The sequence below is a fragment of the Bufo bufo genome, chromosome 2 (assembly GCF_905171765.1).
Source record: "Bufo bufo chromosome 2, aBufBuf1.1, whole genome shotgun sequence".
NCBI classification, from domain to species: Eukaryota; Metazoa; Chordata; class Amphibia; order Anura; family Bufonidae; genus Bufo; species Bufo bufo.
Window position 1 is genome coordinate 218,023,140 of NC_053390.1, and position 17,630 is coordinate 218,040,769.

Consider the following 17,630-nt stretch of genomic DNA (forward strand, 5'->3'; position numbering starts at 1 on the left):
TTAGATGGAATACCGACACCACCTTTGGCAGGAAGGTCTGCACAGGGTGAAGGACCACCTTATCCTGTTGGAGGATCAGGAAGGACGACCGACATGACAGAGCTGCGAGTTCTAACACTTTACGGATAAAAGTAATTGCAACCAAAAAAAGCCACCTTATAAGACAGGAAGCGCAGCGACACCTGCTGCAAAGGCTTAAACGGAGAAGATTGGAGAGCGTTGAGCACTAGATTAAGATCCCAAGGATCCAATGGAGGATGGAAAGGGGGTGCAGCATGCGCCACCCCCTGCAGAAAAGTCCAAACAGCCGAAAGTGAAGCTAAATTCCGGTGGAAAAGAATGGAGAGAGCCGACACTTGCCCTTTGAGGGAGCTGAGAGCCAGCCCCAAGTCCATGCCTGACTGCAGGAAAGCCAAAAGTCGTTGCAAAGAAAAACGAATGGGAGACAGCTGTCGCCGCTCGCACCAATAAAAGTAGGACTTCCAGGTCCGGTGGAAGATTCTGGAAGACGACGGCTTCCTGGCCCGAATCATAGTCTGGACCGCCGCCATGCTGTTAAATGTAGCGACCCTAAATTCGGGTGGAAGATCGGCCCCTGCGATAGCAGGTCCTTCCGGAGAGGAAGACGCCAAGGTTTGTCGGCGTCTGGGGCCACGAGAATGACTGGCAGTCCCTTGGACCTGATCTTCCGGAGAAGATGCGGAATGAGAGGAAGAGGCTGGAACACGTAAGGAAACGTGGACCGCGCGCCGAAGTCCTCGACCTTGTTGTTCAACTATGAGGCCAGATGGCCTGAAAGACCTGCGGGTAAAGAGCCCACTCGCTGGGATCGAGATGCTCCCGGCTGAGGAAGTCTGCGATCCAGTTGTTGACGCGGGTATGTGAACTGCCAACAGTGCCGGAACATGTTTCTCTGCCCAGCTGAGAATCAGCGACGTCTCCGCCATGACTGCTGGGCTCCGGGTGCCGCCCTGGTGATTGATGTACACCACCGCCGTGGAGTTGCCGGACTGAACCCGCACCGGACAACCCCTGAGATGGTCGGCCCGATGTCGCAGAGAGAGCCGAATCGCCCTCAACTCCAGAACATTGATTAGAAAGGAGCGCTCCTCGGGTGACCATACTCCTTGAACAGAGAGATTTTCCAACACTCCCCCCCCCCCCCAACCTTTGAGGCTTATGTCCGTTGTTAACACCTTTCAACGGAGAGGGAGGAACGAGCGACCCGACCTCAACATCGGGGAGACCATCCACCATCTGAGGGCCCGGCGCACTGGGGCAAGGAGACGCATTGGCCGATCCAAGGAGGTTGGGGAGCAATCCCAGCTGGACAGAATGGTTTGCTGAAGCGTTCTGGTATGGAATTGAGCATAGGGAACTGCTTTGAAGGCAGAGACCATGTGCCCCAGAACCCGCATGCAGCGATGAATGGGAACTGGAGCTGGCCGCAAGAAGGGGAGAATCTGAAGACGGAGAGCGGATAGTTTTTCCGATTGTCCACCATGGAGGACGAGACAACATCCTCATCTGACCTTCTCTCCTCAGAACATGCCTCTTCAACTGAGGACACGTCGGAGTGAGACTCTCTAGCAGGAGGAGGAGAAGCCGAGGAAATGGGAGACACAGACACCCTTTTGGGGCAGGATGTTCTGGCCCGTTTTGTGGGACGGCTGTGATGGGCACGCGCCCCATGATACCCAGAGTCAGACCGGTCAGAGGACTGCCTTGCCAACAAACGCCCCAATATATCCACAATAGGTAAATACCATTTGTAGTGGCTCTCCCTCCTTTTCAACTTGGTGAGGGTGCTCTGTATTATGTGACTCACCCAGTCACAAAAATAATTGTAAATAATGAAAAAGAATAAGACAGGCACTCACCATCTGGGACCAATTAAAATGACTAATTTATTTGATAAGAATGGTTAAAAACTGTTAAAACTACCTATAATTGTCTGTAATAGATCCAGGTGGTACTATCAGAGGAGTGTATAACTTGTTATCTCGCAAATAGTGCATACATCTACATAATATGATTAAATAGTGCATACATGTATTGAAATATAATAATATGAATAAATAAAGGTAAAAATGGCTTGAAAAATAAAAAATAAAAGATAAAGTTAAAAGAAGTGTCTCTTGACTTCACCGACAGTTCCGGGAATTAGAAAAAATAGAAATATATATTATGAACCAATATAGGATTCTTGTGCAAATTGTGTTACCCTGTGTGGTCACTTAGGGTTAATGGACCCGGTTAGTATAAATCTTGAGCAAAAGTCAGTTGTAGATATAGTATCCCGTATTTTCATTCAGGGTTAGTGAAAAAAAGTTTGTGAAAAAAGTTAGTTACTTTGCTATTCTACCCATCAATGGTGGATACAAGTAACAATTGACTTATGCTCAAGATTTGTACACCAACTCTAACTTTTTTCACTAACCTTTTTCACTAACCCTGAATGAAAATACGGGATACTATATCTACAACTGACTTTTGCTCAAGATTTATACTAACCGGGACCATTAACCCTGAGTGACCACACAGGGTAACACAATTTGCACAAGAATCCTATATTGGTTCATAATCTAATTCCCGTAACTGTCGGTGAAGTCAAGAGACACTTCTTTTAACTTTATCTTTTATTTTTTATTTTGTATTTTGTATTTTTCATTTTTCAAGCCATTTTTACCTTTTATTTATTCATATTATATTTCAATACATGTATGCACTATTTAATCATATTATGTATATGTATGCACTATTTGCGAGATTACGAGTTATACACTCCTCTGATAGTACCACCTGGATCTATTATAGACAATTATAGGTAGTTTTAACAGTCAGTTTTTAACCATTCTTATCAAATAAATTTGTCATTTTAATTGGTACCAGATAGTGAGTGCCTGTCTTATTCTTTTTCATTATATCCACAATAGCTTTGTTGGTATTAGAGACATCCTGTACCACCCTAGACAGTTCTTCCATAGGTTGGGCAGCGGGAAGCAACGGGTCCGGGGCCAAGCCACTTGATGGCGGCGCAGCACATGCAAAGCAAAGGGAGTCTGACTGAGGGGATGGAAATTTTGCGCGACACGACGCACAAGCAAAATGACGCAGCAAAGGGACTGCCTGCTTCGGAACCTGGGGTCTGGGCTGAGACATAGTGACAATCCTGGCGCCGAGGAAGAGGGGAAGGTTAGGCCCTGTAAGAAGGGACAAACAGCACTTACCCAGCCTGTGTCTCTCCAAGCAGCAAGCCAGTCCATCAGCGTCCCGCCAGGTGCTTTGAATCCAAAAGTGGGCGGGGCCCACTCGCCCGCTGCTGCTGTGGGGGCGGGGCAAACAGTGCCCGCCCATCATCTTTTTTCCCCCCGCCGGAACACACGCCGGCATCCCCGGCCAGGGAAAAATAAGCCACGTGGGGTCGTGCAGGAACAGGCCGCACAGAAGCCAGGGCCTCAATTAGCAATGGCCCCGGCTGCCCCAGAACCGAGCCGACATGCCGACAAGGAAGCGGCGCTCAGAGGAGGAAACTCTGCCCCTTCCTCTCCCAGGCGTGTTCAGGAGGACGCCAGCGTGGAAACGGGAGCCACCAGTAGTAGGCCCCAAATAAAGCCGGGGCCTCAATTAAGAATGGCCCTGTGGAAGCGGCGATGTCCTCAACATGAGAAGGGTAACTCCGCCCCCTCCTCTCCCCGGCGTTCAGGAAGATGTCGCCGGACCAAGGGAGCCGCAGGAGGACAAGCTGTGGCGTGCGGCCGCACTGCAGGAGCAGCCCCCAGAGCCCTGCATACTGGCCCTAGAAAACGGACGCCCCCAGTTGCCATTTAACATTTAAAGGGCTCTCATTGCTGCCCATAGTACAGGGCGACCACATGGGGACAATCACATGTGGAGAGAAGAGGGTACTGGAGGGGGGGCACTATGGGCAGTCTCCAAACTTTGTACTCGCCTGTCCGGCGTCTTCTGCCCCCCTGGCTCCAGCCGGATCACTACCTTCGGTGTGCGGCCACTTGGTGAGGGACGCTACACCGGAAACAGAGGGGACTTGCGGTGGGCGGCCGTGGTGATGCGAATGCTGGCGGGAGACAGAGGCTTTTACAGGAACATTTGGTCCTCCTTTTCTTCTGGAGCACGGGAAGGAGCAGGGGGTTTGCGTGACCCCCTGGTCTCCTGTCTCCTGGGTGGGAGTGCAGGCAGTTTTACGGACTGCCTGAGGCTTCCCGCTAAAGAAGGAAAGAAAAAAATAATAAAAAATCAGCAGATCTGCAATGCATGGAGGTCTGCCTCCTACAGGCACTAAGCTAAAAACTGATTTAGCTTGGTCCCTGTAGGAAGGGTATAGCTGAAGAGGGAGGAGCTTACACTTTGTGTGCTTACTGTCCGCCTCGGCAACAGCTATACCCATGGTCAAAGCCTGTGTCCCATGGTCAAAGCCTGTGTCCCCCAATGAGATGGATGAGAAAGCAAATCTGCCTAGCTTAGGAACTATTTAGGAATGGGGAGTGGGATTTATCTTGGTAGATTTGGTATTCTGCAGTGTATTATGGTTCCACATGGTGGTAAACCAGCTTTCTGAGGACCCTGAAAGGCAAATACAGTCAGGTAGTAACAGCTCTTTGGATCTCATCTTGAGAGTTGACAGCAACAGATTCCAAATACAAATAGCACACTTGTAATGAACTCTGGACCTTTTATCTGCTCATTGTAATTGGGATAATGAGGGAATAACACACACCTGGCCATGGAACAGCTGAGAAGCCAATTGTCCCATTACTTTTGGTTCCTTAACAAGTGGGAGGCACAGGTGCAAACTGTTGTAATTCCTATACCGTTCACCTTATTTGGATGTAAATACCCTCAAATTAAAGCTGACAGTCTGCAGTTAAAGCACATCTTGTTCGTTTTATTTCAAATCCATTGTGGTGATGTATAGAGCCAAACATTTTAGAATTGTGTCGATGTACCAATATTTATGGACCTGACTGTATGTCTAGCTATAGCACGACTTAGCAGTGAGGAGGGAGATTTATTTAGTTAGATGTGGTATTTAGTAGTCCCTATTACAGCTCCACATAATTTGTTACCCATATTTCCCAGGACCCTGAATCTGTCTAGCTATAATACAGTATAGAGGATTTGTCACTGGGATTCTTTCCTAGCTTTTCAAGGCCCCTGGCTGGCAAATCCAGGTAGGTATTCTACACTAGTGGGGATTTACCAGTTCCTAAATAGGCTGATCTGGAATACTGCAGTCTGGGAAGGCTGGGTAACAATGTCAGCAGGGTGGTGATAGGGGACAAATTGGTTTTATAAAATACACACAATGCTGCCCCGATACATTACATTAATCTACAGTATCATAGGGTACCAGGGCAGCAAAATCTGTTGTCACTAATGCAGCTCTACAGTCTTGTCTAGCTTTTCCAGGACCTTGAATGGCAAGTTGGTCTATCTATATGAAGCGATTTATTACTACATAACTAGGCAAATTTGGAATTCAGCAATCTGGAAAAGCTTAGTAACAACCACTTGTTATATACATTCTGTGTTCGCCATATCCATAAATATGTCAGAACAACTGTGAGTATACACTATATATGTAGTGTGATCTCCAGCATACCTTACATGCTACCAGGCTTTCTAAATCTACCGAAAGGCAAATCTGCATAATTATGCAGTGAAGAGAGGAATTATTACTGCGTAACTGGGCAGATTAGATATTCAGCTCTATGTGCTATGGGTGGTACTATGTATACAGGGAGTGCAGAATTATTAGGCAAGTTGTATTTTTGAGGATTAATTTTATTATTGAACAACAACCATGTTCTCAATGAACCCAAAAAACTCATTAATATCAAAGCTGAATATTTTTGGAAGTAGTTTTTAGTTTGTTTTTAGTTTTAGCTATTTTAGGGGGATATCTGTGTGTGCAGGTGACTATTACTGTGCATAATTATTAGGCAACTTAACAAAAAACAAATATATACCCATTTCAATTATTTATTTTTACCAGTGAAACCAATATAACATCTCAACATTCACAAATATATATTTCTGACATTCAAAAACAAAACAAAAACAAATCAGTGACCAATATAGCCACCTCTCTTTGCAAGGACACTCAAAAGCCTGCCATCCATGGATTCTGTCAGTGTTTTGATCTGTTCACCATCAACATTGCGTGCAGCAGCAACCACAGCCTCCCAGACACTGTTCAGAGAGGTGTACTGTTTTCCCTCCTTGTAAATCTCACATTTGATGATGGACCACAGGTTCTCAATGGGGTTCAGATCAGGTGAACAAGGAGGCCATGTCATTAGATTTTCTTCTTTTATACCCTTTCTTGCCAGCCACGCTGTGGAGTACTTGGACGCGTGTGATGGAGCATTGTCCTGCATGAAAATCATGTTTTTCTTGAAGGATGCAGACTTCTTCCTGTACCACTGCTTGAAGAAGGTGTCTTCCAGAAACTGGCAGTAGGACTGGGAGTTGAGCTTGACTCCATCCTCAACCCGAAAAGGCCCCACAAGCTCATCTTTGATGATACCAGCCCAAACCAGTACTCCACCTCTACCTTGCTGGCGTCTGAGTCGGACTGGAGCTCTCTGCCCTTTACCAATCCAGCCACGGGACCATCCATCTGGCCCATCAAGACTCACTCTCATTTCATCAGTCCATAAAACCTTAGAAAAATCAGTCTTGAGATATTTCTTGGCCCAGTCTTGATGTTTCAGCTTGTGTGTCTTGTTCAGTGGTGGTCGTCTTTCAGCCTTTCTTACCTTGGCCATGTCTCTGAGTATTGCACACCTTGTGCTTTTGGGCACTCCAGTGATGTTGCAGCTCTGAAATATGGCCAAACTGGTGGCAAGTGGCATCTTGGCAGCTGCACGCATGACTTTTCTCAGTTCATGGGCAGTTATTTTGCGCCTTGGTTTTTCCACACGCTTCTTGCGACCCTGTTGACTATTTTGAATGAAACGCTTGATTGTTCGATGATCACGCTTCAGAAGCTTTGCAATTTTAAGAGTGCTGCATCCCTCTGCAAAATATCTCACTATTTTTGACTTTTCTGAGCCTGTCAAGTCCTTCTTTTGACCCATTTTGCCAAAGGAAAGGAAGTTGCCTAATAATTATGCACACCTAATATAGGGTGTTGATGTCATTAGACCACACCCCTTCTCATTACAGAGATGCACATCACCTAATATGCTTAATTGGTAGTAGGCTTTCGAGCCTATACAGCTTGGAGTAAGACAACATGCATAAAGAGGATGATGTGGTCAAAATACTCATTTGCCTAATAATTCTGCACGCAGTGTATACTGCGGCTGATACTATGACTAGTCTGTTATCAAATCTATTTGTACGAATAATAACTGGGAGATTCCTTCCAACAAAAAGACCACCTATACTGTGTAGACAAAAATTATCCAGACCAAACCCAGGCCCCTTCTCCTAAACTTGCCCTAACATTAGAAGGGGTAGATGGGGAGAAGACATGGCTGCAGCCTGAGAGAACATTGCACTGCTTTTCTAGTTTAGTTTTCATGGTCTGCAATTGTAATATCTGACAAAACAAGAGCAAATAACAAAGACACATAAGGAGATTGTTATGTTTATTTGCTTGTTCTTTGTTTGGATTCTGGGTTTAGTGGTCCTTTAAGTGATAACTGCTACTGTTAAGTGCAAAAAACTGGAACCAACAGCTTATCACAAAAATACATTGTACATTTCTCTCAATTTCTCATTTGAGGATATTCTTTCATGTGAATATCTTTACAGTAAGAAGTCACAGACATACAGTTGTTTAACATCGATTTAATGTGCAGGAGAAAATATAACTACTTTCTTATAACTGTAATTTTTTAGGCGTAAAGGGGTTGTCCAAGGTGTCCATTTTTTAAAGTTTATAAGAAACCTATCAAATAAAATGGAAAATTTTATAACGCACATGACTGCTGCAGCCTATCACAGGCTTTGTGGTGCAAATTGCTGAGGCTAGTGATTCTCTGCAGTTGTCATGTATCATCTTTTTTATGGTTCTGGATGGTAAGTATACAATGTTTGTATGGTTCTGGATGGTAAGTATACATTGTTTGTATGGTTCTGGAAGTATACATTTTTATATTAATATGACCGATATGGCTGCAGCCATGTCTTCACAACAGTGAAATGATGCAGTGAATAGTGATACCCGCCTCAAAAAACCACACAGAACAGCGCTATAAACCGCCCATTTGTGCTGGTGACGTCACCGGGGTCCCTGCTAGGTGGAAGTTTTGGTGCGTCACTGGCTCACACAAACAGACCTTGACATCCGTGATGCAGCGCAAGGCAAAGGGAGAATCGGACCAAGGAAATGCTCCTATACTTCACTCGTACATACTACAGGAGTGAAGGGGAGCTTATGTCCGGGTTCAAGGCTGAACACCTTTAAATGGTATCTGAATTACTCAGAACATTTCTTTGTCATGTCTGGTTGCTTACAGGTGTACAGATTCTGGCTGCTTATGAAAAAGAGCTGATGAAGTATGAAAAGAACAGACAGGAGTTGGCAAATGCTGAAAAACTTTTTGACCTTCCTATAACTATGTATCCTGAACTCTTACAAGTGCAAAAAGAAATGAAGGGTTTGCGTCAAATTTATGATATCTACAGTGCTCAAAAGGTTTGTACATTCGTGATCCATGCTGCATTATCCTATATAACAGTGGTCCTCAACTCCAGTCCTCAGGGCCCATCTGCTGGTCATGTTTTCAGGATTTCCTTAGTATTGGGCAGCTGATATAATTAGTGTTCATCCATCAGGATTTACCACAGGTATTCATTCTGTGGGATACTCCTAAATCCTGACCTGCAAGTGGGCCCTGAGGACTGGAGTTGGGGAACCCTGCTAGATAAGAAATTTTTATTTATTTATTTATTTATTTTATTTTATTAACAATAGTTTTTATTCAAAAGTTTAAAATATAGTATACAATGTGCGAAAGTATAAACGGAGTATAAAATGACAGATGTACAGTATAATAACACATTATAACATAGGAGAGATACAAAAGAGCATAGTATAAATGATGTTTATGGGTCTGTCATATCCATCATGGAACCTACGGGGGCTGTGAGTTTTTAAAATGACTATTTTGAAGTGTCATTATTTGGATATGCATTTAGTTGATCGTTGTTATAGTCCTATTCACAAAAGCATACTTTCATTGTAATTGTAATACCCTGACCAGTGTAAAGAGTAAAGGATCATGTACATTTCCTTTTGGCTTCCATACTGATGCATAATGTTTCTACTGTAATTCCATGTGCCTTCAATTTCAAATTCGGCCATACAGAGGTTTTTCAGTCGGAATCTATATGAATCTGATACGTAGAAAAAGTAATGGTATGATCCACCAGATGCTGTATTATGAATATCAGGGGTATAGCTATAGGGGAAGCAGGGGAAGCGGCTGCTTTGGGTCCCTAACTTTAAAGGGGCCCACCCAGGATTAGGACTAAAAGATTTTGTCAGGGCCTTCTCAACAGTATTACAATATGACATTATATACAGTGACACTGTAGAAAACGGACAGAGTGGCTGCCGAGCCTCATGAGAGAGAGAGCGATCATGACTAGCCACAGGAGTAGGGGTTGCGAATAAGTTTCTGGGGGGGGGTTGGGGGTGGACCATTCATAAATTTGCTGTGGGGCCCAGTCATTTCTAGTTACACCACTGATGAATATATTCAGCTTATGTGCACATTACACTGCCATGTTAATGAGGCCTAAAACTAGTACTGTGATGAGTTGTTTTATTTATTTATTTTTAAAGGCTTTATCTTACCATTTTCACAGAAAAGTAAACAATACATTGAATAGGGCACAACCCCCTCAACACAATGTAACCTCAAACATCACATTCAATTGACAGGCAAAATGATAGGATTACATATAGATGATGCATCTTCATGTATAGAGGACGTTAACACAATTCACATCCATCAAAAAACAGAGATGTTGTCATAAAGCAGCGTTATCTCATTAGAACCTGTCCCCATTCACACACACATTCATAACGGCAGTGAGCTAGACCTCTCTTAACTCCTCCAGCCCAATTACACTGTAACCGAGTTTGCACTCAACCAAATATCCCAGATCTTCTAAAAATTTTCCGGTACACCCCTATCTTCATAAGTTAGCTTATATACTGAAAGCGTAGCGTTAATAAGCTGAATCCAATGAGACAGTGTTGGTTTTTTAGGGGGCTTCCAATTCAGCAGAATTGACTTCCTCGCATAAAACATTAGTAACCTATAAAGGATTTTAGCATGCTTAGATGGAACAATATCGTTGACAAGACCCAACAGGCTAACCTCAGGTGCCACAACTGCTAGGAGCCCCAGACGAGCATTAAGATACCCATGCACCTCCACCCAGAATTCAGCAATGACCGGACACTCCCATACCATGTGCAGAAAAGTCCCCTTGTCATTATTACATCTTGTACATATATCTGAAGTAAGTTTATGCATGCGTACCAATCTCACTGGGGTATAGTAGACTCTGTGTAACCATTTAGTCTGAATCAGCTGATCCCGTGCACAAATCACCCTCCCCTTTCCAGGAGGCCGACAGCTCTTTCACATGATAATCTTCCAATGCAGGAATATCAGCCTTCCACTTAAGAAAAGCCCTTGCCATCGGCGAGGGTCGGGAGGATAGAAGGAAACCGTAGAAAGATGACACCATTTTGGTATGGACTGCCCGTCTGGCAATTTTCTCTACTGCACTGTATTCTAGCCTCAAAGGACCTGACCCAAACTGGGATTCGCAAGCATGTCTCAGTTGAAAAAATCTAAAGAGAGACGCTTGTGGTAAGTTGTATTCCGCCTGTAGGGCTGAGAACGTTTTAAAAAAAAACCTCCTCATAGACTTGAGTGAGATACTTAATGCTTCTTCGCGGCCAGAACTCAAAGTCAAGCAGAGAATTTAGTTCCGCCAGTTTGGGATTACCCCACAAAGGCATCACTGGGGAGAATATATTGCTTTCCCCTCCATCCACCTTCACCACCGCAAAGGCATTCTATGCATTGATCACCCCCGCCATTAGTGTAGTGAGATGCTTCACCGGGTATTTCCCTGCTCTATACACTAAGTTTGTCATAGCCTCATAAGAGCCCATGAGGGCCACCAATCCAATACCACCGCCAGGTTATAAGGGTCTGCCTTAATCCACCAGGCCGCATAGTTTAGTTGTGTCGCAACGTAATATAAATACATATCCGGAAGTGGCAGGCCACCTCATTCGTAGCTTTCAGAGTATCCCTAGCTATGCGGGGAATGGACTTATTCCATAAAAAGGGCGTTAGTAAGCGATCTAGGGTTTGAAAATGCGATTTCAGCAGAGTCAAGGGGGCCGCCCTATATATGTATAGTAACTTAGGAAGAAGGATCATTTTTAATATATTGATGCGTCCTATCAGAGATAGCGATAACGCCTCCCAAGCTTTCAGTTTTTGCGAGATGTATTTAACTACCGGATCTATATTCAGAGCAACAAATTGAGTGACATCTTTTATGTATAACTATCCCCAGGTACGTGAAGTTATTCACCACCTGAAGTGATGACCTGGATGAAAAGCTCTGAGGGGGAAGCTCATCAACTAAATATAGTACCGATTTGGCCCAATTGACCCGTAGTCCCAAAAACGTTCCATACAGGTCCACTATCTCTAACAAAGCATCCAGGGAATGGCCTACATCTCCTAAGTATATCAGCATGTCGTCTGTATAAAGCGAGATCTTTTCGGTTATACCTGCAACATCCCACCCTTGTATTCTATTATTACCTGCTATATACACTGATAGTGGTTCCATAACTAAAGCAAACAGAAGGGGTGACAGAGGACACCCCTGTCTGGTGCCTCTTTTCAGCGCGAACGACTTGGACAAATACCCATTGACTCTTACCCTAGCCGTCGGTTGTAAATATAGCAGATGTAACCACTGGAGGAAGTTTTTAGGAATCCCCATTTTTTTTAGGACTTCCCACATAAACCCCCACTCCACCGAATCAAATGCCTTCTCGATGTCCAATGATTGCTCTGTTGCCAGCATTGTCATGCGTGATTTGTAAGTTTGTAAAAAGACGTCTCAGATTTATGTCCGTCGTTTTCCCGGGCATAGAAACATAGAAACATAGAAACATAGAATGTGTCGGCAGATAAGAACCATTCGGCCCATCCAGTCTGCCCAATATACTGAATACTATGGATAGCCCCCGGCCCTATCTTATATGAAGGATGGCCTTGTGCCTATCCCATGCATGCTTAAACCCCTTCACTGTATTTGCAGCTACCACTTCTGCAGGAAGGCTATTCCATGCATCCACTACTCTCTCAGTAAAGTAATACTTCCTTATATTACTTTTAAACCTTTGCCCCTCTAATTTAAAACTGTGTCCTCTTGTGGTAGTTTTTCTTCTTTTAAATATGCTCTCTTCCTTTACCGAGTTGATTCCCTTTATGTATTTAAAAGTTTCTATCATATCCCCTCTGTCTCTTCTTTCTTCCAAGCTATACATATTAAGGTCCTTTAACCTTTCCTGGTAAGTTTTATCCTGCAATCTATGTACTAGTTTAGTAGCTCTTCTCTGAACTCTCTCTAGAGTATCTATATCCTTCTGGAGATATGGCCTCCAGTACTGCGCACAATACTCCAAGTGAGGTCTCACCAGTGTTCTGTACAGCGGCATAAGCACTTCACTCTTTCTACTGCTTATACCTCTCCCTATACATCCAAGCATTCTGTTGGCATTTCGTGCTGCTCTATTACATTGTCTTCCCACCTTTAAGTCTTCTGAAATAATTACTCCTAAATCCCTTTCCTCAGATACTGAGGTCAGGACTGTGTCAAATATTCTATATTCTGCCCTTGGGTTTTTACGCCCCAGGTGCATTATCTTGCACTTATCCACATTAAATTTCAGTTTCCAGAGTTCTGACCATTCTTCTAGTTTTCCTAAATCCTTTTCCATTTGGCGTTTCCCTCCAGGAACATCAACCCTGTTACCTATCTTTGTGTCATCAGCAAAAAGACAAACCTTACCAGCGAGGCCTTTTGCAATATCACTTATGAAGATATTAAACAAAATCGGTCCCAGTACAGATCCCTGTGGAACCCCACTGGTAACATGACCTTGTTTTGAATGTTCTCCATTGACTACCACCCTCTGTTGTCTGTCACTCAGCCACTGCCTAATCCACTCAACAATATAGGAGTCCATGCTCAATGACTGCAGTTTATTGATAAGTCTTCTATGTGGGACAGTGTCAAAAGCCTTACTAAAATCTAGATATGCGATGTCTACTGCACCTCCATGAAGCCGGATTGATCCATGCCCACTACAGATGAAATGACGGTTGACAATCTGTTAGCTAGCACTTTAGCCAATAACTTAGCGTCTGAATTTATCAACAGTATGGGCCTATATGAGCCACACTGATCCGGAGGCTTCCCCGCTTTGTGTATGACCACTAGAGTAGCTTCATGAAAGGATGCAGGCAAGGCCCCACCTTCCAGAGCATACATAAATAGTTTGCTGAGCCTCTGACTCACTTCCTCAATCTGAAAGTTGTACCACTCCACAGGGAAGCCATCCGGACCAGGAGTCTTTCCTTTTGCCATGGACACTATTGCATGCTGAATCTCTTGTGGGACTATGGGGCCATCTAATAATTGCTTCTCCGAATTTGATAGCTTAGTCACAGGGATAGCATCCAGAAAAAGCGCTATCTCCTCTGCAGACTTGGTAGCTTTAGAAGAATATAAGGATGAGTAGTAACTAGCGAACTGATCACATATCTCTTCTGGTACAGTGTAAAGTACACCCTGTTCGTCCCTAAAGGCTGGTACTACTGTTTGTGGGGCTTCTGTTTTAGCTAGATACGCCAAAGTTCTCCCACTCCTATCCTCCTCAGCAAATATGTTCTGCTTCTGAACCAGGAGACGTTTCTGCGTGAATTCTGTCAAATATAGAGTGTACTGCCTTTGAGCTGCAAGCCAAAGTGATTGATGCTCCGGCGTGGGGTCATCTATATATACTCTTTCCGCAAGATCTAACTTTCCCTCTAATTTCACCCGTGAGGAGAGCAGTTCCGTTCTATGTGTTGCTATTGCCGCTATTAGTACACCTCTTAAGAGACTGCCTTACTTGCGTCACATACCACCAGTGGTTTGGAGGAGCCCTCATTAACTTCCCAATATGCTGAGGTAGCTTCCGTACACGCCACTCCCACAGGAAGAATGTCTAACCATTTCAGGTTCAACCGCCAAGTAGAGCGCACCTATCGCTTGGTAAAGTAAGGATTATCTGCAGGGGGGCATGATCTGAGATACCTCTCGGCAGATACTCAGCAGCTTTCACCCACATAAGCCCCGCCTGATTTGTAAAGGCCAAATCAATACGGGACAATGAGTTGACAGAGGCCGAGTGACACGAGTATTGCTTTGTATTAGGGTGCAGATCCCTCCATATCTCCGTCAACAGATGTGCTTGCGTCCAATGTAATAGTGCGGGATTATGCCTGGGAGAAGGCCTACGTCTATCAAGAGTACTATCCAGCGTGGCATTAAAATCTCCCAGTATAAACAAGGGAACCGCAGGAAGAACAACCACTCTAGCCATAATTTGGTCAACTACCTCCCTCTCAAATGGCGGGGCACATAAATACCTACTATTAGGACCTCGCAGCCTCTAATATTGGCCTGCAGGAGTACATATTTCCCCGCCGGATCACTGTGCACAGACATCAGCTGAAACGGAAGAGTCTTACTGACCAGTATAGATACTCAATAAGATATATATATATATATCGTGGCTCACCCGTATCTGTTAATATGGTTAAGGTGCTCTGTTTTTTGGATGATTTACCTATTCATCCTATGTAACAAATATAATCAAATAAAAAATAAAAACAGGCACTCACCAGCTGGTATGTCTATAGTTGGTATATTTATATAATAAAATCACACATAAAATATACATAAAATACAATATAGCATAAAATCAATATGCACTGAGATCTCTAGTATTGGTACATATAGGTCGATTCCCATTCACTATATATATAGCTATCAGGATGGATATAGTGCTCTTTGCAATATATGATAATATAAATGAGTATCCTAGCCGGAAACAATTGGTGTTATAATGTGCATACAAATAACTTGCGGTACAAATAAAGTCCGATATCCTGTAAATGAAATCTAAATAAATACAATTCAGATAACACAATGAGTGTCCTGTGAAAAAAATATATAATATATACATCTGTGCAGATCTCAGCCGTTTAACCCTTTCCATACCGCGGTCCGTACGGACCGCTGTATGGAAAAGGTTAACTGTCAGGGTCAGGGAGCCCCCCTCCTTACCCTTCCCCGTCTGCGAAGTTGTGGCCACAACTGAGCAGACGGGGAAGGTTCCCATGGCAACAGCTGCTGTCCATGGTGCTGAACAGATCTGTGCTAAAGGCATAGATCTGTTCAGACAAAGTGTAAGTAAAATACAGTACAAAACACTATATAGTGTACTGTACTGTATTATACAGACATCAGACCCACTGGATCTTCAAGAACCAAGTGGGTCTGGGTCAAAAAAATTCAAAAAAAGTGAAAAAAGTTAAGATAAAAAAAATACATTTATCACTGAATAAAAATAAAATACACTACACATATTAGGTATCGCCGCGTTCGTAACGACCTGATCTATAAAACGGTCATGTTACTTTCCCCGCACGGTGAACGCCATAAAAATAAAAGAATAAAAACTATGAGAAAATTGAAATTTTGCCCACCTTACTTCCCAAAAAAGGTAATAAAAGTGATCAAAAAAGTCGCATGTACGCCAAAATAGTACCAATCAAACCATCATCTCATCCCGCAAAAATCATACCCTACCCAAGATAATCGCCCAAAAACAGAAAAAACTATGGCTCTTAGACTATGGAAACACTAAAACATGATTTTTTTTGTTTCAAAAATTAAATCATTGTTTAAAACTTACATAAATAAAAATAAAGTATACATATTAGGTATCGCCGCGTCCGTATCGACCGGCTCTATAAAAATATCACATGACCCAACCGCTCAGATGACCACCGTAAAAAAATAAAAATAAAAACGGTGTAAAAAAAGCAATTTTTTTGTCATCTTACGTCACAAAAAGTGTAATAGCAAGCGATCAAAAAGTCATATGCACCCCAAAATAGTGCCAATAAAACAGTCATCTCATCCCACAAAAAATGAGACCCTACCTAAGATAATCGCCCAAAAACTGAAAAAACTATGGCTCTCTATGAAAACACTAAAACATGATTTTTTTTTGTTTCAAAAATGAAATAATTGTGTAAAACTTACATAAATAAAAAAATTGTATACATATTAGGTATCGCCGCGTCCGTGACAACCTGCTCTATAAAAATACCACATGATCTAACCTGTCAGATGAATGTTGTAAATAACAGAAAAAAACGGTGCCAAAAAAGCTATTTCTTGTTATCTTGCCTCATAAAAAGTGTAATATAGAGCAACCAAAAATCATATGCACCCTAAACTAGTATCAACAAAACTGCCACCCTATCCCGTAGTTTCTAAAATGGGGTCACTTTTTTGGAGTTTCTACTCTAGGGGTGCATCAGGGGGGCTTCAAATGGGACATGGTGTCAAAAAACCAGTCCAGCAAAATCTGCCTTCCAAAAACTGTATGGCATTCCTTTCCTTCTGCGCCCTGCCGTGTGCCCGTACAGCGGTTTATGACCACATATGGGGTGTTTCTGTAAACTACAGAATCAGGGCCATAAATATTGAGTTTTGTTTGGCTGTTAACCCTTGCTTTGTACCTGGAAAAAAAATATTAAAATGGAAAATCTGCCAAAAAAGTGAAATTTTGAAATTGTATCTCTATTTTCCATTAAATCTTGTGCAACACCTAAAGGGTTAACAAAGTTTGTAAAATCAGTTTTGAATACCTTGAGGGGTGTAGTTTCTTAGATGGGGTCACTTTTATGGAGTTTCTACTCTAGGGGGGCTTCAAATAGGACATGGTGTAAAAAAAAACAGTCCAGCAAAACCTGCCTTCTAAAAACCATACGGCGCACCTTTCCCTCTACGCCCTACTGTGTGCCCGTACAGTAGTTTACGGCCACATATGGGGTGTTTCTGCAAACTACAGAATCGGGGAAATAAATATAGCATTTTGTTTGGCTGTTAACCCTTGCTTTGTTACTGGAAAAAATGGATTAAAATGGAAAATTTGCCCAAAAATCTAAATTCTGAAATTTTAACACCATTTGCCATTAACTCTTGTGGAACACCTAAAGAGTTAACAAAGTTTGCAAAATCAGTTTTGAATACCTTGAGGGGTGTAGTTTATAGAATGGGGTCATTTTTGGGTGGTTTCTATTATGTAAGCCTCGCAAAGTGACTTCAGACCTGAACTGGTCACAAAAAATTGGGTTTTTGAAAATTTCTGGAAAATTTCAAGATTTGCTTCTAAAATTCTAAGCCTTGTAACATCCCCAAAAAATAAAATATCATTCCCAAAATGATCCAAACATGAAGTAGACATATGGGGAATGTAA

General features: G+C 43.0%; 1 protein-coding gene across 1 annotated transcript in view; it reads left to right on the forward strand.

Moving 5' to 3' along the window:
• The window catches only part of DNAH10 (dynein axonemal heavy chain 10), a 155,084-nt gene that overhangs the window by 53,247 nt on the left and 84,207 nt on the right, over window positions 1-17,630 (forward strand). Inside the window, exon 24 of the mRNA XM_040416217.1 lies at window positions 8,493-8,671. Coding sequence (XP_040272151.1) covers window positions 8,493-8,671 — 179 coding nt within the window. The remainder of the gene's footprint in view (window positions 1-8,492; window positions 8,672-17,630) is intronic.